This window comes from Neoarius graeffei, chromosome 4 (assembly GCF_027579695.1).
Source record: "Neoarius graeffei isolate fNeoGra1 chromosome 4, fNeoGra1.pri, whole genome shotgun sequence".
NCBI lineage: Eukaryota > Metazoa > Chordata > Actinopteri > Siluriformes > Ariidae > Neoarius > Neoarius graeffei.
Genome location: NC_083572.1, coordinates 83856586 through 83880687, shown reverse-complemented (window position 1 = coordinate 83880687; position 24102 = coordinate 83856586). Strand labels below are relative to the sequence as shown.

The window sequence follows — 24102 nt, the reverse complement described above, 5'->3', positions numbered from 1 at the left end:
CAATAGTACAGTGTCTTGCAAAAGTATTCATCCCCCTTGGTGCTGATTCTGTTTTGTCGCATTACAAGCTGGAATTAAAATGGATTTTTGGAGAGTTAGCACCATTTGATTTACACAACATGCCGACCACTTTAAAGGTGCAAATTGTTGTTTTATTGTGACACAAACAATAATTAAGATGGACAAAAAAACAGAAATCTGGAGTGTGCGTAGGAATTCACCCCCTTTCGTATGAAACCCCTAAATAAGAGCTGGTCCAACCCCGGCCACGGGGCTCGAGCCCGGACCGTCTTGCTGTGAGGCGACAGCGCTAACCACTACACCACTGTGCTGCCGCCCAATTCACTTCATAAGTCACATAATTAATTGATTAAGATCCACCTTGGTGCAATCAAAGTGTCACATGATTGGTCACATGATGTCTGTATTAATCAACCTGTTCTGGAAGGACCTTGACTCTGCAACACTACTAAGCAAGCAACATGAGGACGAAGGAGCACTCCAAACAGGTCAGAGACAAAGTTATGGAGAAATATAGATCAGGGATGGGTTATAAAAAAATCCCAAACTTTGAATATCCCATGGAGCACCATTAAATCCATCCATCCATTATCTGTAGCCACTTATCCTGTACAGGGTCGCAGGCAAGCTGGAGCCTATCCCAGCTGACTATGGGCGAGAGGCGGGGTACACCCTGGACAGATCACCAGGTCATCACAGGGATGACACATAGAGACAGACAACCATTCACATTCACACCTACAGTCAATTTAGAGCCACCAATTAGCCTAACCTGCATCTCTTTGGACAGTGGGGGAAATCGGAGCACCCAGAGGAAACCCATGCAGACACGGAGAAAACATGCAAACTCCACACAGAAAGGCCCTCATCGGCCACTGGACTCAAACCCAGGACCTTCTTGCTGTGAGGCGACAGTGCTAACCACTACACCAACCTGCTGCCCCTCCATTAAATCCATTATAGCAAAATGGAAAGAATATGGCAGCACTACAAACCTGACAAGAGAAGGCCGCCCACCAAAACTCACAGACCGGGCAAGGAGGGCATTAATCAGAGATGCAACAAAAACACCAAAGATAACATTGAAGGAGCTGCAAAGATCCACAGCAGAGATGGGAGTATCTGTCCATAGGACCACTTTAAGTCATACACTCCACAGAGTGGGACTTTATGGAAGAGTGACCAGAAAAAAAAGTAATTGCTTAAAAAAATGCATTTGGAGTTTGGCCAACAGCATGTGTCAGACTCCCCAAACACATAGAAGAAGATTCTCTGGTCAGATGAGACTAAAATTGAACTTTTAGGCCATCGGGGGAAACGCCATGTGTGGTACAAACCCAACACCCTGAGAACACCATTCCTACAGTGAAGCATGGTGGTGGCAGCATCATGCTGTGGGGATATTTTTCATCTATAGGGACAGGAAAGCTGGTCAGGACTGAAGGAAAGATGGATGGCACTAAATACAGGGCAATTCTGGAGGAAACCCTGTTTGAGTCAGCCAGAGGTTTGAGACTAGGATGAAGGTTCATGTTCCAGAAGGACAATGACCCTAAACATACTGCTAAAGGTACACTGGAGTGGTTTAAAGGGAAACATTTAAATGTCTTAGAATGGCCTAGTCAAAGCCCAGACCTCAATCCAACTGAGAATCTGTGGCATAACTTGAAGATTGCTGTACACCAACGCAACCCATCTAACTTGAAGTTGGAGCAGTTTTGCCTTGAGGAATGGGCAAAAATCCCAGTGGCTAGATGTGCTAAGCTAATAGAGACATACCCCAAGAGACTTACAGCTGTAATTGCAGCAAAAGGTGGCTCTACAAAGTATTGACCTTTGGGGGTGAATACCTATGCACACTCCAGAGTTCTGTTTTTTCATCTTAATTATTGTTTGTGTCACAATAAAACAACAATTTTCACCTTTCCAGTTGTAGGCATGTTGTGTAAATCAAATGGTGCTAACCCTCCAAAATCCATTTTAATTCAAGCTTGTAATGCAACAAAACAGGACAAACACCCAGGGGGATGAATACTTTTGCAAGACACTGTAAGTTCAAGTGATCCTCACCCTCAGTAAAATACAGCATTAATATTCTCACTCTTACTTCTTATCCTCAGTAGAGTACAGTAACAGTACATTCAGTAAACTTCATCCTCAACAGAGAAAAACATTAAGCTGTTGAATAATTTTATCCTCAATAAATAGCAATATCAACACAGTTAGTGATTTCCATCTTCAAAAGAATAATATCAACATCTTGAGTGAATCTGAATAATATCAACATCTTGAGTGAATCTCATCCTCATTACACAGCAATATTAACATTTTGAGTGGTCCTCAGTCTCAGTAAACTATAGCATTTACACTATTTGTGTGTACAGTCTGGTATTGCCTGGTGAGCTGTGCTATCAGGACATGTTATGAATCTTTGTGATGACTTTGATATACAGCTTCTACTAATTTTTGAAGGAAAACACCCTTGTGATCCAGAATGAAAGGAAGTCAAATGGATTGTTATATATGTGACATGATTCTGTGGCTGGGTGGAGAACTGTCAAGCCACCAAGGACACTCTGGTTTATGAGAATGGCCAGAGGATGAGTTTGACATAGTGGGGTATTGGCTATCTACAGTATATACAGACAGTGATGAGTACAAGGTGACAATTTTGCCGTTGGTACTTAGCAAGAAAACTCAAATAGTTCCAAAGTCAGTCACAGGCTACATACATCTGCCCAAATAGTTTCTATCTGCATGACCTCATTCCTGGAAAAGACTGAAGTTTTTATTGCATCTAAGGGTTAAAGTTATATTTAACATTTATTCCACGAAATTGAGTCGTACATGATCTGATAGCCGACGAGGCACAGAACTCTGAGTTGGCTATAAGCCATGTACAACAAGATTGAGTATAATAATTGTTTTATTCTATCCACATTCACTGGATTTTAAGAACCAGAGCATTTTTATTTTTATTTTTTTGCAAATTCAATAAATAAAAACATTATACAAAACGTCCGACAAAATAATTTCCGCTTAACAAATCAGCGAAATGACAGTAGCAATTTGTGAAAAATACTATAATAATAATGCTTGAAATTTTTAAAAAAGATACGTTCTTACCATCAAATCCTTTCATTCTATATTTTGTTGCTTTTTTTTATTTTTTGGGGTTTTGTTTTCAAGTAGAGTTTTTATTTTGTACTCGGTTGGTTCAGCAAAACCTTCCACCATTTTGTTTTTCTCTACTCACAGTATATGAGCTGATATCCTAGTAGTGGAGTAGCCAATCAGAGCACGTGATTGCTCATATCCAGGGAATGTGGATAGAATAAAATGTAATCTCTAATGAATGTAAGAAATGTGTTACTTATTCATTTGCACCATCACAGCTATTGAAGATACAGTGTAGTACTAACATGTACATGAACTTGGTGAATCAGCATTACTGTATATGGCATTACATTGGAAAGCATGGTTGTTTACTAAATAAACAAAATTTGGATTTTGAACAAACATTTTTTTGAGCTTGGGATCAGGTTCTAAAAATATTTGTTCTGATAAATATTCTAAAGAGAAGCAACAAGGGGAATCCATCAGAAGAGTGTTTGAAAGGACATAATAGTTAAAAAGACTCTGGAAAACACACTTGAGAAAACTTGAATGGAATCACCCAAAACTGAATTTTTATCTCAGTTTTTAAAGGCTTGTTTCATTTAGTTTTTCTTGTATGTGGTTAGAAAAAACGTTGACAAATAGGTTACATGCATTTGCTTTAAATGTGCATGTAATTAATGGCTTCATGAATGGCTGAAGGAACCTGAAGGCCTGTATTTGTGTGAAAACACCAGGTTGTAGGTAACTTGCACTAGCTGGCTCCAGTCCTGTTCCATATCGACACCTGCAGAGTGTCAAATCACTGAACCTGGAAACAGGTGAGAAACACATTGCTGAGTGTGAACTCTCTGCCCTCTTACCTTATTTTACTTTTGACAGCTTTATCTTTTCAGCTGTGTTCTTGTCCTGCATGATACAACGCCATTCTGTGTCTAGACGTTTTGTGCTTTTTATATCATCTTAATGGAGTTGGACTAGACCATTTTTTCATCTTTAGTCTGGTTGAATGATTAAGATGATGAAGATGGATGTTACAGTTGAAAGCATGGGTTTAGTTTGAATGAATTTCTGAGTGAACCTGGCATGGCAGTGTTGGCTTTGAGAGGCTTCTTTTAGTCAGCAGTGGTACAGCCAGAAATATATAACATTAACCAGCTAGCAGTTGGCTATTATTGGCTATAAATGGGGGAAATGGATACAATCCATCCGTTATCCATAACCGCTTATCCTGTGCAGGGTCGCAGGCAAGCTGGAGCCTATCCCAGCTGACTGTGGCCGAGAGGCAGGGTACACCCTGGACAAGCCACCAAATCATCACAGGACAAACAACCATTCACACTCACATTCACACCCACAGTCAATTTGGAGCCACCAATTAGCCTAACCTGCATGCCTTTGGACTGTGGGGGAAACCGGAGCACCCGGAGGAAACCCATGCAGACACGGGGAGAACATGCAAACTCCACACAGAAAGGCCCTCGCCGGCCACTGGGCTCAAACCCAGAACCTTCTTGCTGTGATATGACAGTGCTAACCACTACACCACCGTGCCGCCTGAAATGGATAAAATGAAAAGTTATAATTATTTTTGTTACTTCTTAGTAGCACTGATGCTCAAAATATTGATGCTTCTGATTATATTCTTTTAGATTTAGAGCAGTTCTAGCTAAAGTTAGTTAATTATGCTGATATGAGCGATTAGCCCTGATTTAGTAGCTAGCCTGCTCTGTGTTTTATTTTCTATCATATTCCCAGGGTAAAAGACGATGCTTCTCCCTATCCCACGTTTGTTCCTGCTTGTTCACACCTGGAATATTTCAGTATTTGATTGATTTTGAGGGATGCACTTTACAGCTTATTTAGTTCTTCTGTACGAAATACAAAATGTACAGTCAATTGAGTGATTTATTAACTGTTAATTTTGTCATTGTGATTTGTTAAGCTTAATAGGCAAATATTATATGTAATGTATCTTTGTTTAGAGTTTGTTTTTACAGTTTGAGATTATAGATACATACAGTGCCCTCCACAATTATTGGCACCCCTTGTAAACCGTAGATGCTAAAGAAGGCAACTGGATTTGCTTGGAATTCTTGAAGACATTTCACCTCTCATCCAAAAGGTTTCTTCAGTTCTGTCTGACTAGTGGGGAGTTCCAGGTATTTATCCTCTAGTGGACCAAAAGCAACTCTAAGGCTAGGCTGACACTTGCACGATTCCGTGGCACGCATTGGCACGACTTGAGTCATGCCAGTGCGCAAACTAGTCGTAAACTGGCGTGAAGTGTGCGTAAACCCGTCGTGACTGCGTGCCATGTCGGGACGAGAATTTTGAAATGTTCAAAATTTTGGTCACGACAAAATTTCGCGACCGGGTCGTGAACTATGCGCAAACTGTTCGCGATCTCGTCGTGAACTCGTCGGGACGATGCGGGAGGATGCGTGCCAGTGCGTGGAAGTGCGCGCCATGCCACGACTGTCACGAACTGCCACGAATAGTTCACGAACAGCTCACGTCGAGTTCACGAGTAGTTCACGACATGTTCATGAATTGGTGCGCGTCGCAGCGTGGCCGTGCCTTCCCACTGACACGGTCACGCATTGATGGCACAAGCAGTTCACGACTAGTTTACGCACTTCACGAACAGTTTGCGCATGGCACGAGCAGTTCACGACGAGTTCACGAGCAGTTCACGAGCAGTTCACGACTACTGCGCGACAGTGGCGCTCGCGTCGGTGCGGGGGTATATATAGGGCTTCCCGGACACTTCTCGCCATTCGCAATTTTTTTTCTTGCTTTTTTCTTTAATGTCTTTTATTTTCTATTCCTTCATGACTTTTTTTTTTGGGGGGGGGAGTTTCGTTTCTTTTATTTCAAAAATGGAACAACTGTGGATGCAGCTCATGAAGCTCCTACCATTCTTTCTTGCCAAGGGACAGCACCAGCAGGGGACATGTAGTAATGTGACAGGTAGTCTCGCTGATCCTTTGCATCCTTCTGGGTATGATGGCCGGTTAGAGGCAGCAGCCCCTGCAGGTGTCGGTCAGTCCTCCATCCACCAGGGATCAGATCATGTGTGTCCGGATCTTCGCGGTCCACTTCTGAAATTGCGTGTGGGTATCTGATGAGGATGAGGTTGTGCATGACACAGGCGTGCCCAAGTCGGCACGACACCATCCGAATTGCGCAAACTCGTCGTGCCAATGCGGGAAGTGCGTAAACTATGCGTGAACTCGTCGTGCCAGTGCGTGAATGTGGACGGGCACGCATTCGTGAACTCGTCGTGAACTATGCCTGAACTAGTCGTGAACAGTGCGGGAGCCTCCCAGTTCGTGCCCCAAAATGGCACGACTTGCCACGACAAAATCGTGGCCAAAAGTCGTGCAAGTGTCAGCCTAGGGTAACCCTTGTGTGGTGTTCGTATTTTTGTTACTCAGTCAGTGTTCGTGGGTCTGGTGGACCCGCTGCATTTTGGTGCTTTAAATTAAATACAATCAAACAATTTTACATTAAATACTTAACAGATGTTTACTTCACCCCAATTACAAGCAACATAAACAGCATATATGGTTAATACTTGCCCTTTACCTTTGTTAGATTACATTTATTTAAAAAAAGGTGCTACTCGTTTTTTGTTTTTTTAATAAAATGTAATTTTACAAAAAGAAACTCAATTACAGTCAAGATATGAGTGGAAAAAAATGTTTATCTTCAAATTTACAAATGAAGCAAGGTTTTTCATAACAACTGATTTTATTTCTTTGAATTTCATTAGAAATGTAACCCATTCAGTTCAGTTTACACAACACAAGCTGAACACATGCAGTAACCATGTCAGTCTATACAACACATCATCCCCATGCTCGTCTTCGTTTTGGGACTGGCTGATGCTCCATCTCATCCTCTTCTTCAAAGTCACTGTCAGACTCTGAATTTTCAGAAATGTGAAACGTCTTCCTTTACATCATCATCCAAAGCTTCTCTCTCTTCCAAAATCATTTGCAAGGCCATCTGAGCAGAGAATATTTTGGCCATCTTGATCAGTTGTGATAAGGAGCCACATTGAAAAAGCTATATTTATTGTGTCCTGCCCCCAATTTATGGGAACTTCTGTCTTGGTTCCCACAAGACATAGGGTAAAATGTGTAGGAATGTGAGGGCAGACAGGTGTCGGTGCTTGAACGGCAGGGCAGAAACACAAAACTCACACACACACACTAACAGCAGGCCCAGACAGGAGGAGGACAGAGTGAAGGTACACACTTTTATTAGCCCCGGGTCCAGTGGACCCAAACATCCTGTATGTAATATAAATGTGTAGGGGGGTGTACAGTGTGTGGTCATCGAAAATGTGTTCTGATGTATGTTCTTCACAGAAAATGAGCCAAGGCCATTGAGTCTGAGTTTGAAAAAATAATTAATCGTGTCATTGTTCCTTTGATAAACTAGATAGAACTCGACGCCAATGGCGTCGATGGGGATGCCTCCGCCTGGTAGACTACATGCCTTATTAAGTTGTGATTTGGGGATGGATATTTGACCTCACAGTAATCTTGACCTGGTGAAATTACTTGTATCAGCCTTGGAGATATTGTGTTCACAAGGTTTTCGGACAGACATTTGACCTCACAGTAGCCTTGACCTTAGACCTTTTGATCTCAAAATCTAATCAGTTTATCTTTGTCCCCAAATGCGCAAACAGTGAAAGTTTGGTGAAATTCCTTTCATTCGCCTTGGAGATATTGTGTTCACAAGGTTTTCGGACAGACATTTGACCTCAGTGACCTTGACCTTAGACCTTTTGATCTCAAAATCTAATCAGTTCATGTTTGTCCCAAAGTGCACAAATGGTGAAAGTTTGGTGAAATTCCTTGCATTAGCCTTTGAGATATCGCGTTCACAAGGTTTCGGGACGGACACAAGCACGCACGCATGCATGCATGGACGGACAGACGGACAACCCGAAAACATAATGCCTCCTGCACCTTATGGTGGTGGAGGCATAAAAATGAAAACGGGTCCTACAGACCCAAACACCATACAAGGGCTAAGGAGAGTTGTCGAGGTCATATGGGTCATTGATACTCTCAGTCATCCTATACATACGGTACAGGTAGTTTTCACATGACGTCACAGAGTTGGGGATTCCCTAGTGGCGGCCATCTTCTGGGTCAAGCTTACCGTACGGGTCACTGAGCACACATTGTAACGCGCGAGTACAAAGTCTTCAAAAGAACCCAAGCAGGCTATTTAAAGCTAGCAATGGTGCACACCTGTTGTATTCACGGCTGTCGTAATAGGTCAGATGATGACGTCAAGCGGAGCTTTTATGGAATTCCCACTGTACAGGAGCACAAAGGCGAGCAAACAAAGAAACTCAGCATACAAAGGAGAAATCTATGGCTTGCGAGAATCAACCACAAGGATTATCAGCCTTCCAAACACAGCAAAGTCTGCTCCGATCATTTTATAAGTGGCAAGTTGTTTAAATAAACAATCAATTGTGTTTAAGTTTGTTTTTGGAAACCAAAACATCGTGTAAACAATCTCTGGAGAATGCCTAACTGGAACCGCTGAGTGTACGTTTACATTGTAATGTACACTTAATATCGCTCGGTACAAGGCTGCAAACATATGATTATTACTGGCCTATAAATTGTCATATTTATCAGAACAAACACAAAATGTAACAAGCCTGCATACCAGTTAATTATATTACAAAGTTTATACTGACATGGTACTGTAATACCACTAATGGATGTAAAATTTGTCTTAAATCCACTCGATATTATACACACACATATATTTATATGCAGTGTTGAGAGCTCTAAAATTCCAATGTTTACATACCTCGGCTGTAATTAGGACACGACTGTCACTTGTTTTTATATGGTGGACTTCACGGACCCAGCCACAGACAAAATAATTGTATGACTCCAGCGACTTGTATGCTTTGAGGTCGTCAAGTGTGTAGGCACTTTTACTATTCACGAAATAGTTCACAATATCAGGGTACGATATGGATGGCAGCCCTGCATAGTCACTTGAAAATGCATATTTGTCCACTTCGTAGGGGTCAATTCCCCCAATCAAGGCCAGTTTGGCTGCATACCGTTGTCGTGAGATGTCATCCAATGTATCTATATACTTCCGTTTGCTTGATTTTGCCGACATTGATCTTTATTTTAGAAAACTGACTATATAACTTCATAAATTCGTCCGAGATAACATAGCCAGTAATGGCGATGGTCCGTTTTCTTTGCCCCACATGATGGCGGCTGGAGGGCGTTCCCCGGAATGCCGTGACGTCAGTGAAAACTATCTATAGGTTGTTAGGGTCACTGGAGGCTGGGAGTGAACAGTGTTAGCAGCCTAGAGAGTCATTAGGGTGATCTATGGTTTGTTGACTCTCTCTGCCATCATGTGAGTCATTGAAGTCAGCTGAGTTTTGGTGTGGATGTGTATTCAGTTTTCTGGGAAGTGTGCCAAGGACTGCATTGTAGGTGGCTGATAAGTGGTGTCTCAGACCACCTCCTCTGTTCAGTGATGGTCGTTCCAGGTTGCCGAAGATGGCTTCTTTTACTCCTTGTTCAAACCACCGGTCTTCTCTGGCTAAAATGTGTACATTGCAGTCCTGAAATGAGTGTCCTTTGTTATTGAGATGAAGACAGACTGCAGAGTCCTGGCCTGAGGAACTGGCTCGCCTGTGTTGGGCCATGTGCCTGTGAAGCGGTTGTTTCATTTCCCCAATGTACAGGTCCGTGCATTCCTCACTGCACTGAATTGTGTAACACACACACACACACACACACACACACACACACACACACACACACACAAATGCTTACCGTACACTGATATAGTATCGTTTCTATTGCAGCAACTTACCTCGGGACTTCTTTGGCAGATGGTCACATTATGTAATTTTAAAAACTTTATTGAACAAAGAAAAATTGTTGACATGGTGAAGCTTTCTGTTAGAAGACATTTATGCAGAGAATCTGTAGTGTGAGCACATTGTAACAGTAAGCAAACTGTGTGGTCTTGTCTTTAATTCATGCCATTCATAAAATTAATTTTAAAATCATAATTGTTGCCGGGGCGGCACGGTGGTGTAGTGGTTAGTGCTGTCGCCTCACAGCAAGAAGGTCCGGGTTCGAGCCTCGTGGCTGGCGAGGGCCTTTCTGTGCAGAGTTTGCATGTTCTCCCCGTGTCCGCGTGGGTTTCCTCTGGGTGCTCCGGTTTCCCCCACAGTCCAAAGACATGCAGGTTAGGTTAACTGGTGACTCTAAATTGACTGTAGGTGTGAATGGTTGTCTGTGTCTATGTGTCAGCCCTGTGATGACCTGGCGACTTGTCCAGAGTGTACCCCGCCTTTCGCCCGTAGTCAGCTGGGATAGGCTCCAGCTTGCCTGCGACCCTGTAGAACAGGATAAAGCGGCTAGAGATAATGAGATGAGATGAGATAATTGTTGCCAAACTTCTGTGGTATTAGAAGATTAGCTGGATGGATGGATGGATGGATGGATGGATGGATGGCTAAACAGATGGGTGAATGGATGGCTAAACAGATGGATAGATGAATGGATGCATGGATGGATGGACTTTACTGATGTCTGAGGGGAAATCTGGAATCCAAGTGTAATAAAACACATCAGACTGTGTCGTAGGGCAGCATATCCCTGAACATAGAGCCTTTTTTACTCTGTAGATGGCAAACAATTTGTAAATACGGTACAGTATACTGAAGGTGAGTGAATTGTATAAAGCTCATAAGATACTTCATTAATAAACTAAAAATCCATTCACATCCATGCTGTTTTAGTGAAATGATGTGTAAATTATCTTTACCTTGATTGTAAATGGTGGCTGCTGTTTGGTCTTGTAATGTAATTGCTTTTTCATACCGTTTTAACCTTACATTTGTTTATCCCACCAGATTATTATTATTTCAGTCCTAGATTTTCATGTAGAAAAGAAAAGCTTCAGTAATTAGCTTTCCAATCTAACACTGATTCCCCAATGCCCACTCACACACCATGTCTCAGAGAGCCTTATATTTCCATCCCTGGGGATTTTGCACATGCCTCAATAGTCCTGCTTTTGTTCTCTCTTGTTCTTTGTCAGGACAACAAAGTTGTTGATTAAAGTAATAAATAGTTGTTGTGTTGACATACTCAGTACGTTTACATGCACATCCAAATCAAGCTGCTGTCGGTAATCGAGCTAAGGGTCCCAGCAGGGGTGCCAGAGAAATCCAATCCTACATGCACACAAGGAAATCGAGCTATTGTGTGAGGTACATTGTGCACCCGAGCCACAGGTGGCGCTACACGCCCCATCGTGTTGTTACACTTCCGGTTGTCGTCATGAAGAAGAGCTATTCAAGAGTATAAACAAAGTTATCAGTTCCGTGTTCTCCATTGCGCGTTTTTCTCCCGTCCATGAATTTTAATATATTCAACTCCTTAAGCTGAATGAGCATGAACTCTGTCTCCTCATTGCTCCAGAAGTGCACGTTTCTGCTCGCCATTTTCTCTTCTTTGTTTGTTCCTCCTGACCTCTTCTGCTGCTCGCTACTACTGTTGTCATGCCGACCGAGGCTGTCGTGTTTCCCGCTTGTGATCTCGTCACTCGTCACTTCCGGAAGGGGCAGTGCTGAAGTAAGTAGCTCGACTACGTAGCTCGATAGGGTTTACATGCACTAAGTAGCTCGGCAAAAATCGCATAATCTAGGTCGTGTAGCTCGATTACGAGAAATCAAGTTCGGTTCAATTTCAGCCTAGCTAAGGTGTTTCCATGGCATTTAGAACTTCGATTTCAGTCGAGCAACGGCAGAAATTCGATTTTCTCTATGTGCATGTAAACGCACTGAGTGTTGCATTTTGTTCGAATCCCAGGAGAGTCACCTGATGTTCAGTGAGTCAGATAACCTTTCCTGAACTTGTTTGTGTGAGATTTATTTCTCTTTTTTAAAAATTACCATTTCTTACTTTAATGTTCACAACACAAATGTATGTCACGATGCTTGTCCTTTTACTCAAATGAAGGAAGATTAAAAATCCCATGTTTTTCAAAGAAAGTTTCTGTAATGTACAATTTTTCATCTCTCGTGTGCAGTACCAGTGCAGCTTTCTGCAGCATGACTGATAAGATTTTTACCCACTAAAGACAGAATTGATCATGCTTTCCTGTTTTATAGCTGGCTATTTTCTACAACGACGCAGTTGACAAGTGATTAAGCAGTGCTGGCAGTCCGATTTGCAGTTTTATGGTTGTGACTTGAGGCTCTAAGTCCAGTGTTAATTGCATTTAAGTTTGTCACGGATAGTTATGAAAGCTGGCAGTTTGGCATGGTTAGCTTTTATGGAACTCATTTTTTAGGAAGTGAGGCATTGAAGAATACCAAAGCAAATGTGACTGGAAATATTGTACATCACCTAATAAAGTCTGTCATTAAGAAACATAGTGCCATTTAGATACTTTAGTGATTACAGTGATTACAAAAAGGGGGGGGGGGGGGGGGCATAAACCATAATACCTTTTCAGATTTGTTCTTTATAGCAAAGCAAAATGTCACATTATTTGCATTTACATCTCTTACAAAATAAATATATCTCGTGTAAAGAGAAGACCATCATCTTACTTGACAGGTCATAAAGGACCACTGGAATGTACATCTACCCTGTTAATTACATATGTTTATGAATCATGGACAGTTATGAAATCCGGCATTGAGTCATCACAGCTGGCTTTTATGGAACCTCATTTTTCAGGATGTGAAGCATGATGAGATTGTAGGCTGCTGATTAATCATGACTGATTACTGTCACTGCATGATACCAAGAGGACAAATGTATGGAAAATGTTCAGATTGTTTGTCTCCTGTACTGTTTGATAAACCTCCGATAATTTGATTTCAAGGTGTTCTGTGATCAGTCTTATCTATATTACTTGTATAGCTCTCTCATACATGTCAACCTTTGGTCAATCAAACCTGTATAACCAACCTCCAAAATCCGTATTTCCCTTATAAAATCCGTATAAGATGCAAATTAAAATAATTTACCTCAAATTTGAATGATAATTAACAATGATATACCCAAGTTACTTTTTATTCAATATTAATAACAATAAACCTTCAGAATGAATACAAAGCTCCAATGTTCGACAAAAACACAAAGTGTCACTCTAATGTTCTGAATTGTACTCCATGACAGCTTTTTTTAGCAGTCTGCACCAATACCTCACGAGGCTGCATGTCACAGCAAGTGTCTGTGTTGATCTTGCCGGAGTGCCCATTCAGAATCTTTTCAGTCGCTATTGAAAGTCGCTCAGGTGGAAATATGTGTTTCAAACAAAATGTTACTTCCCGGTTGGCGGGATTCTCGCAGTGTGGTGTGCGCATGATCAAAAGTGGAACGAAGTCTCGCTACCACAAGATAACGCGCGATTTCATAAGACTGATTTCATACTGGCTGTTTGTGCTTTCTGTGGTGTACAGTACGTTTGTAAATGTTATGCGCTCTTTTATCATCGTGGGAATTGATTATAGCTCTAAATAAATATTGAAGTTTTTTTAAAGAATCCGTATAACTTTATTTGTACGCCTGTATACTACGTTTATTGAATCAAATCCGTATAAAATACGGACATTCCGTATAGGTTGACATGTATGCTCTCTGGTTATTCATGAGGAGTGATGGCATTAATTATAATTACATATTCTTTTTTTGAAAGCTGGTGCCCAGTGATATAGATAGGAGGGCTAAAATGTATTATTCTATCCGCATTCACTAGATATGAGCAATCGTGCACTCTGGCTACTCTACTACTAGGATATCAGCTCATTTACCATGAGTATAGAAAAACAAAATGGCGGAGCGTGTTGCTGAACCAACCGAGGATGAAATAAAAATACTACTTGAAAACAACCCCCCCCCCCCAAAAAAAATGCAATAAAATATGGAATATTTGATGGTAAGAACGTATCCTTTTTTATTTTTCAACCATTATTATTATAGCATTTTTCACAAATTGCTGCCATTTCGCCGGTTTGTTTATATTCAAAGTGGAAATTATTTTGTCAGACGTTTTGTATAAAGTTTTTATTTATTGAATTTGCAAAAATTAAAAATAAAAATGCTCTGTTTCTCAAAATCCAGTGAATGTGGATAGAATAAAACAGTTATTCCACTCAATCTCGTCATACACGTCTTATAGCCGACTCGGTGCTACGCACCTCATCAGCTATCAGCTCATGTACAACTCGATTTTATGGAATAACTGTTAAATATCTATCAATAGGTCAACAATTAAATAATGAGTGTTGAGGAAGGCGGCACAGTGGTGTAGTGGTTAGCGCTGTCGCCTCACAGCAAGAAGGTCCTGGGTTCGAGCCCCGGGGCCGGCGAGGGCCTTTCTGTGTGGAGTTTGCATGTTCTCCCCGTGTCCGTGTGGGTTTCCTCCGGGTGCTCCGGTTTCCCCCACAGTCCAAAGACATGCAGGTTAGGTTAACTGGTGACTCTAAATTGACCGTAGGTGTGAATGTGAGTGTGAATGGTTGTCTGTGTCTATGTGTCAGCCCTGTGATGACCTGGCGACTTGTCCAGGGTGTACCCCGCCTTTCGCCCGTAGTCAGCTGGGATAGGCTCCAGCTTGCCTGCGACCCTGTAGAAGGATAAAGCGGCTAGAGATAATGAGATGAGATGAGTGTTGAGGAATGCATTATACCATGAAGTCTCATCACTGGCAAACACTAGTGTGGGGCAAACTATTACACACACACACATTACATTCACATTACAAAACTGAATTGACTCATCTCATCTCATCTCATTATCTCTAGCCGCTTTATCCTTCTACAGGGTCGCAGGCAAGCTGGAGCCTATCCCAGCTGACTACGGGCGAAAGGCGGGGTACACCCTGGACAAGTCGCCAGGTCATCACAGGGCTGACACATAGACACAGACAACCATTCACACTCACATTCACACCTACGGTCAATTTAGAGTCACCAGTTAACCTAACCTGCATGTCTTTGGACTGTGGGGGAAACCGGAGCACCCGGAGGAAACCCACGCGGACACGGGGAGAACATGCAAACTCCACACAGAAAGGCCCTCGCCGGCCCCGGGGCTCGAACCCAGGACCTTCTTGCTGTGAGGCGACAGAGCTAACCACTACACCACCGTGCCGCCTGAATTGACTCAAATATGATTTTTTTTGCCATAATGTGACACAGATCTGATGTTTTTAAAGCAGTTTGGACACAGAACTCTGGTCTTTTCTAATAAGATTTGAGTCACTTTCATGGTCCTAGATCAGATACGTATCCGATTCGTGGCCTTGCGACATTAATGAGAATGGTCAGATCTTGAGACATTTGTTAACAGCTAAGCTTTTGTGGATGCCAAAAATGAAACCTTATATTGATTTTTTTTTTTTTACCCGATTTAAACCAGCTGCCCCGGAGATGTCTTTGTTTTTTGTGTGGATAAGCTAAGTCATGCCCTCTCTCTGACCTACAGTGCAGTGTCTGGAGATGACTACCAAGAGGAAGATCATCGGGCGCCTGGTGCCGTGCCGATGCTTCCGTGGGGAGGAGGAAGTCATCTCCGTGCTGGATTATTCACACTGCAGCCTGCAGCAGGTGCCCAAGGAGATCTTCAGCTTCGAGCGCACTCTGGAGGAGCTCTATCTGGATGCTAACCAAATCGAAGAACTTCCCAAGGTAAATTTTTCACTTGCATTCATGCCAATGGTAAATGAATACTGTATGGCCAAGATTTTATGGACACCTCACCATTACATTGCATTACAGGCTCTTATCCAGATGATATACAACATACCCAGAGCAACCTGGGGAGCATTTAGGGGTTAAGTGCGTTGCTCAAGGGCACTTCAGCCATTTCTGCTGGTCCAGAAAATCGAACCAGTGACCTTTTAGTCCTAAAGTTGCTTCTCTATAACCTTTAGGCCATGGCTTCCCCAGCATACCCACATGTGCTTTTTTTTTTTAAACATCCCATTCCAGATTTAGTCTCCCTTTTTGCCACTATAATAACCTCCACACTTGCAAAGGCTTTCCACTAGATTTTGGAGCGTGGCTGTAGGGATTTGTGCTCATTCAGTAACAAGAGCATTAGTGAGGTCAGGCGAGAAGGCCTGGGGTGCAGTCGGCTTTCCGGTTCTTCCAAAAGGTGTTCAGAGTCAGGGCTCTGTACAGGCCACTGGACTTCAGCCACTCCAGCCTTGACAAACCATGTCTTCATGGCTTTTGCTTTGTGCACATTGTCATACTGGAACATGTTTGAGCCCCTTAGTTCCACTGAAGGGAAATTGTAATGCTACAGCATACAGAGACATTCTATACATGCCTGTGTTTTCAATTTTATGCCAATAGTTTGGAGAAGAACCACATACGGGTGTGATAGTCAGATGTCCACAAATGTGTATTTCCAAAATCATTTTTTTTTAAATAAAAGAACTCTGTGCATGATGAGGAAGCTTTAATAGAACCTGCACTCATTTGAAATTATTCAAAGTGGACATGCATTTTCTGGGCTAGAGACATTTGTTCATATTTTGTCATGGTAATTATGCTAATGCTATCCTGTCATTCTATGAAATTTTGGTGATTTAATATTTTTAGCGGCACTTACTATGTCAGTGGTTTGAATCTATTCAACACTGGTTCAGAATGGTCTCTGTCCTGAGGGTATTTGTCTACATTCAGCTTTTTCCATGCTGACTATACAAGCATAGGCAATTAAATCAGCATCAGAATTGTCCTGCACTTTCTGCTATTTATTTATAAACTGCTGCTTAAAAAAAAAAAAAGAAAAGAAAAGAAAACTTGCTATAGCATAATAAGGTTTGGTTTTTACAGTGTCCTGTTAAAAATCTTTAAGAGCTTCAGAGGTATAGGTTAAAAGGATTTGAATAACAGCGTTTTTGATATATTTGTGTTACATTCTCTAACACAATGTCTGCATTTTAGTTGTTGATATCTGTACATTTTGATTATTTCTTTCATTCATTCATGGCTCAGGGTTGTTGTGGAAATATTTCTTTTTGAGGCAATGCTTCAGGCCCCTAAATCTGATACAGTAGGCACTAATCCAGTTAGCAGTGAGGTAAATTACATGCAGAAAAACAAACATTGTTTTGTGAAAGGCAAAAATGGTTCAATTAAACATTAATTTTGAAGACTTTGAAGACTCGAGGTGCTGATAATCCTCTGCACATTAACTGGAAATTTGGGTAGATTTTAGAGGGGAAATCATTGTGCTCGTTCTCGTTGCTATTCACAATCAAGTTTTTGAAAGGCGGGGGTGTCGTGGCTCAGGTGGATAAGGCGCTGTGCCGGGGACCCGGGTTCGGTTCCGACCCGAGGTCATTTCCCGATCCCTCCCCGTCTCTCTCTCCCGCTTGTTTCCTGTCTCTGCACTGTCCTATCCAATGGAGGTGAAAAGGACCCAAAAAAATATCTTTAAGTTTTTGAAAGGCAGTTTCCAGATGTGTATTCATGTCTGGCCTTGTGAGAGGAACAGAGAGGAGGAATTGCTAATTCAAAACCTTGGACAGTCTCTGACTTTTGTACCTTTTGTTTTCCACAAAGCATAGAAATATTAATGTTCTTCCTTTATATCTGTTTTTGTCCGTTCTACAGCTTTCATCCTTGTTTTTTTAACTTTATTAAATTCTTAAATTAGATTTCAATCAAAATACTAGAAGATTCTGAATGAACAGACAGTTATGAAAGCTGGGAAAGCTCTGGGTTTCTAAGGGTTTTGTGCCCATATGACTCATCACAGAGTTGGATTTAAAAAAAGAAAAACGAAGCCTCTCAAGTTGAATTAACTGTTCCTTTTGCAAGAGTGGTGATCTTATGGGATCTTTAGACTGCATGTTCTTCTTCTGCTCATTATAAATCTTCAGTCTAAAATTGCCTTTAGAACATAATAGTGGTGTGTTTAGGTCATATTTTCTTTATTACTAATGTTTTCTGGGCGGCATGGTAGTGTAGTGATTAGCGCTGTCGCCTCACAGCAAGAAGGTCCGGGTTCGAGCCCTGTGGCTGGCGAGGGCCTTTCTGTGTGGAGTTTGCATGTTGTCCGTGTGGGTTTCCTCCGGGTGCTCCGGTTTCCCCCACAGTCCAAAGACATGCAGGTTAGGTTAACTGGTGACTCTAAATTGACCGTAAGTGTGAATGGTTGTCTGTGTCTATGTGTCAGCCCTGTGATGACCTGGCGACTTGTCCAGGGTGTACCCCGCCTTTCACCCGTAGTCAGCTGGGATAGGCTCCAGCTTGCTTGCGACCCTGTAGAACAGGATAAAGCGGCTACAGATGATGAGATGTTTTCTGAATGCACAAATGTCTCATCTCATCTCATTATCTCTAGCCGCTTTATCCTTCTACAGGGTCGCAGGCAAGCTGGAGCCTATCCCAGCTGACTACGGGCGAAAGGCGGGGTACACCCTGGACAAGTCGCCAGGTCATCACAGGGCTGACACATAGACACAGACAACCATTCACACTCACACCTACAGTCAATTTAGAGTCACCAGTTAACCTAACCTGCACGTCTTTGGACTGTGGGGGAAACCGGAGCACCCGGAGGAAACCCACGCGGACAACATGCAAACTCCACACAGAAAGGCCCCCGCCGGCCACGGGGCTCGAACCCAGACCTTTTTGCTGTGAGGCGACAGCGCTAACCACTACACCACCGTGCCGCCCCGAATGCACAAATGTGAGTGATAAATATTTTTAGCTTTGTGAACATTAATATAATGATGATGTTTTTATGTCATCATTAAATTACACCATAGCGTTGTTGAGTTGTGGAATCAGATTGGTCAGAAGGTGTTGATTAATTTTCTATATCAGCAGCACTGATGGCAATTTCAGCTGTAAATCAAATCATAGGTTTTTGTTAATGTACTTCTTCTAATATGTTATTGTTTCTATAGTAACAGTTCATTCACAGGGACTTGTATGGAAGGCACGCCATATAATTCAAGTCTAAAAAAAATAAAAATGTGTTGTTATTTTACAAAGATAAACATATATATTCACTGATTTGGTGAAGCTTTCTGTCAGGAGATGTTTAACATCTATGGAAGGAGTCTCCAGTGTCAGTGCTTTGTAACAGGAAGTTTTCTCCACAGGAGAGTCTTCAGGACAGATAATTTTGCAATTTTTTTGGTTTCTCAGTAATATGACAAGCTGTATGTTTTTGACATTTACATTTGTCTTATTAACGTCAAGAGAAAGAAAAAAGAGAGGCTGGTGAGTTTATAGCTGCTATAATATAAATGATAACAGGAATCATTTTGTCTTGTAGACATTCCATAACACTAAATTTAACTATTACTGGTTCAAAAGAATTATGTGGTGTTCATTAAGGAAGCAAAAATTGTAATTATTTGCAAATTGCTGTGGTATAAGAGGAATAAACCACTCTGGGCCATTCTGTTATAGGAAAAATATAGGGGTGGAACTGAGGCTATATTATACCAGCCTGTTGTGGATTATATTCCTGTAACAGCACACCTCATTGTGTTTTATTCCTTGCAGGATACAGTAATAGATGTTATATGATTGTGAATTTTAGCTATTTATACAGTTACTATAAGTTGTAAGTTTAGCACACCTGAGATCTTCCATTTTTTTCTATCTATCTATCTATCTATCTATCTATCTATCTATCTATCTATCTATCTATCTATCTATCTATCTATCTATCAGCAACTCTTCAACTGTCAAGCCCTACGAAAACTGAGTATTCCTGATAACGACCTTTCAAACCTGCCAACCACCATCGCTAGCCTTGTAAACCTGAAGGAATTAGATATAAGTAAAAATGGTATGTTCTTCATTTCTGCATATGCTGATCTGTTGGTTTATGGTATAAAATTTTATGTGCTTATGTGCCATCTACTCTGTTGATTTATGAATATATCCTTCATTCCTTCAGGCATTCAAGAATTTCCTGACAATATCAAGTGCTGTAAATGTTTATCAGTTGTAGAAGCCAGTGTAAATCCCATAACCAAGTAAGTACAAGAACCACAGCCACATAACAAACTTACTAAACAACAGATGGTTTGTGAATTTTTAATATCTATTTTGTTATTCAAAGGATCTTGAAAGTGTGCAGTTTTTGGATGATGCAACCTTTTCCACAGAGTACACAGAGATTTGTATGCTTTCTTACCATTAAGAGTCAGCTTTCTTCTGATTACCAACAGTTTGAGGACATATAAGTCATTTACACTTCACAGTACCACATAGACGTTCCAGTTTATACCAGTATGAGGCTACGTTTACATTACGTCGAATCAGCGGATCATCAGATTAACGTTCTTAAAACGATTCGCGTTTACACTAAAACCGTTAGCCGTGCACACAGCAACGCCAATACGCAGATACGCTCGGCTCCGCGGGCATCCTGCGCTCCAAATCACTCCGCCCTGAACAGCGAGTGCCCTCTGGAGGGTGCGCACTCCGGCCCTGCGCAGCTCACACAGCGCGCGAGTGAAGTGCACAAGCCACGATTCGAGACTGAGCCGCTGTGTGTGTGATCCCAGCGCATATCACTTACCACTTGCAAGTGGAAAGATGGCAAGCCTAAAGACAATCATAACTACACAATGGGCAGTATTTGCATCAGTATTTGCAGTATTTTCATACTTTTATACTCTTTAATGAAAGGTGATACAAGGCGGAAGTCCGCGCCGTTTTTCAGCAGTCACGTCACATGACCAACGCCAGCGAATCAGGAAGGTGGATGTCACAGTGACGTTGTCCAATGAGACGCCAGCTAGAGCTCAGCACAGCGTATCTGCGTATTTTGAATGTTTACACAGCACCGGAGCTGACACGATCTGGATTGAATACGTGGACGCTGGCGGATTCCCGTTTCCAGGCGTTTCCAGGCGGTTTAATGTAAACGGACAGTGCATCCGCGAAGAAAACGAGACAGATATGGTCTAGTGTAAACGTAGCCTAGAGACAGTTTAGAAACTTTAGTACAACTGTAGATCTGTATTTACATTTACAGCATTTGGCAGATGCCCATATCCAGAGCGTCTTAAAGAAGTGTTTAAAGAAGTGTTTTGAAGCCTCTATCAATAAATACATCTGGATGCTTGTTCACTTTGTCATGGACAAAGAATACCATCAGTCAAAAAAAAACTGTTGGGGAATATACAACCCAATTTCCAAAAAAATTGGAAAGCCATGTTGAATATAAATAAAAAAAAAAGAATGTGGTGATTTTCAAACATTGAAACTGAGAGTTTTTATTGTTGTTTGAAAAATACATGCTCATTTTGAATTTAATGTCAGCAACACATTTCAAAAAAGTTGGGACAGGGCATGTTTACCACTGTGTTGCATCACCTCTCCTTTTAACAACACTCTGTAAATGTCTGGGAACTGAGGAGACTAATTGCTGAAGTTTTGAAAGAGAATCGTTGTCCCATTCTTGCCTGATATAGGATTTCATTTGCTCAACAGTTCGGAGTCTCCTTTGTCGTATTTTGCACTTCATAATGCACCAGATGTTTTCAATTCAAGACAAGTCTGGACTACAGGCAGGCCAGTTTACCTCCTGGGCTCTTTTACTGTGGAGAGATGCAGTTGTAATAAATCCAGAATGTGCTTTGGCATTGTCTTACTGAAATAAACAAGGCCTTCGCTGAAAAATATTTTGCCTGGATGGGCGCATATTGTTCCAAATCCTGCATATATCATTCAGCATTAATGAGGCCTTCCCAGATGTACAAGCTACCCATGTCATGTGCACTAATGCACCCTCTTACCATCACAGATACTGGCTTTTGAACTGTGTACTGATAACAAACCGAATGGTCCCTCTCCCCTTTAGCCTGGAGGACGTGGTGTCCATGATTTCTAAAAAGAATTTCAAATTTTGATTTGCCAGACCTCGGGACAATTTTCCACTTCGCCTCAGTCCATCGTAAAAGAGCTCAGGCCCAGAGAAGGTGGCAGTGTTTCTGGATATTGTTTATATCTGGTTTTAACTTGCGTTTGTGGATACAGTAATGAACTGTTTTCACAGATGATGGTTTTCTGAAGTGTTCCTGAGTCCATACAGTGATTTCCATTACAGACACATGTCTGCTTTTAATGCAGTGTCGTCTGAGGGCCTGAAGATCACAGGCATCCAGTGTCAGTTTTCAGCCTTGTCTCTTGCATCCACAGATTTCTCCAGATTCTCTGAATCTTTTAATGGTATACTAAGTAACTTTAAAAACGCACAATGGAATTCAACACGATATCACTTTAGATCCATGCATATATTTGAAATTTATGATATTGTATGTAATGCACACACATCTTGAAACATCGATAAAGGACATTTATTGTCAAACTCAAGAATTAATTCACAATAAAAAAATTCAAAGTGACAGTTGGTCCATGTTCGGACCGTCATGCTGGAGATTCTGGGTCTGTGTCGTCCAGGGGTCTCAGCAGCAGTGACTGAGGGTGTCAGGAATCTGTCACGGAGGTGAGCTAGCCTGATGTGCTGATCCTGAACTGGCGTCGTGACTCGAGGCTGACCAGGGCGTGGACGATCCCTGGTGCTCCCTGTCTGTCTGTAACGCTGACTCAAACGGGAAATGGTCGAATGATGAACACCGAAGTGCCGGGCGACCTCTGTCTATGTACTTCCGGCACACAACATCCCAATGGCCTGTTCACGCTGATTTTGGCTTAGGCGTGGCATCTTCAATAATGACAATTTTCCCATCATTTCCTCCGGGTATTTATAGGCAAGATTGTGTGTGTACAGTGTATGCAAAATTTGTTTGAAAATTAAAGCCTGTCCATGTCATTGACTACCCGAGTCATATTGTACGTTATTGAGTACAACTCCCTTAAATTCTGATTTGAGCACAGATTTGGAACTTATTCGGGCGGAACGAAGTTATTTTTCCATTGTGATATATTTATTTTCTTCTTGAGATAAACTCAGCACGAATTCAGCAAGTTTTATCAATGTGCGTTTTTAAAGTTACTTAGTGTATTATGTACCATAGATGATGTGATCCCCAAATTCTTTGCAATTTTACATTGAGGAACGTTATTCTTAAATTGTTGCACTGTTTGCCCACGCAGTCTTTCACAGAGCTGTGAACCCCTCCCCATCTTTACTTCTGAGAGACTTCGCCTCTCTGGGATGCTCTTTTTATACTCAGTCATGTTACTGACCTGCTGCCAATTAACCAAATTAGTTGTGAGATGTTTCACCAGGTGTTTTTCCCCCCCTGCATTAGACAACTTTCTCAGTCTTTTGTTGCCTCTGTCCCAACTTTTTTGAAACATGTTGCTGGCATTAAATTCAAAATGAGCATATATTTTTCAAAAAACAATAACATTTCTCAGTTTCAACATTTGATATGTTATCTTTTTACTATTTTCCAAAAAATATGTAGTTTCTAAGATTTCCAAATCATTGCATTCTGCTTTTATTTACATTTTACACAACATTCCAACTTTTTTGGAAACGGGGTTGTAGTAAGAAAACCAGACATACAACACATCTATCTATCTATCTATCTATTAGAAACGTGCCAATTTAAGTATTTCAGGAGGAGGTACAGTAGATCTTTAGATGTCATTGGAAGACTGCCAGTGACTCAGCTGTTCAGACATCTTGGGAAATTGATTTCACCATTGAGGTGTCAGAACAAAGAAGTCTTATTGCATGCCTTCCTTGTAACCTGAGAAATGGTGGGACCAGTTGAGCAGAGCTAGAGGATGGGAGGGAGCGTGGTGTAGTGCAGGGTGTGATAAGTGCTTTATTATGTGTGATAAGTGCAGTATTTAAATATGTCCTGTGAATAGTTTATTCACTGGAGACACATGCCGAATTGAGTTTGATTCCTTAAAACTAGGAATAAAGGGTTTTCTTCTGTATTCAA

The 24102-nt window shown here is 41.5% G+C and overlaps 1 protein-coding gene across 1 annotated transcript in view; it reads left to right on the top strand.

Annotated features, from left to right (window-relative positions):
* The first annotated feature begins 9501 nt into the window (after positions 1 to 9501).
* lrrc7 (leucine rich repeat containing 7) overlaps positions 9502 to 24102 on the top strand; it is a 115917-nt gene continuing 101316 nt past the window's right edge. The window contains exons 1-4 of the mRNA XM_060918344.1: positions 9502 to 9520; positions 15672 to 15874; positions 19898 to 20015; positions 20127 to 20205. Coding sequence (XP_060774327.1) covers position 9520; positions 15672 to 15874; positions 19898 to 20015; positions 20127 to 20205 — 401 coding nt within the window. The 5' untranslated portion in view covers positions 9502 to 9519. The remainder of the gene's footprint in view (positions 9521 to 15671; positions 15875 to 19897; positions 20016 to 20126; positions 20206 to 24102) is intronic.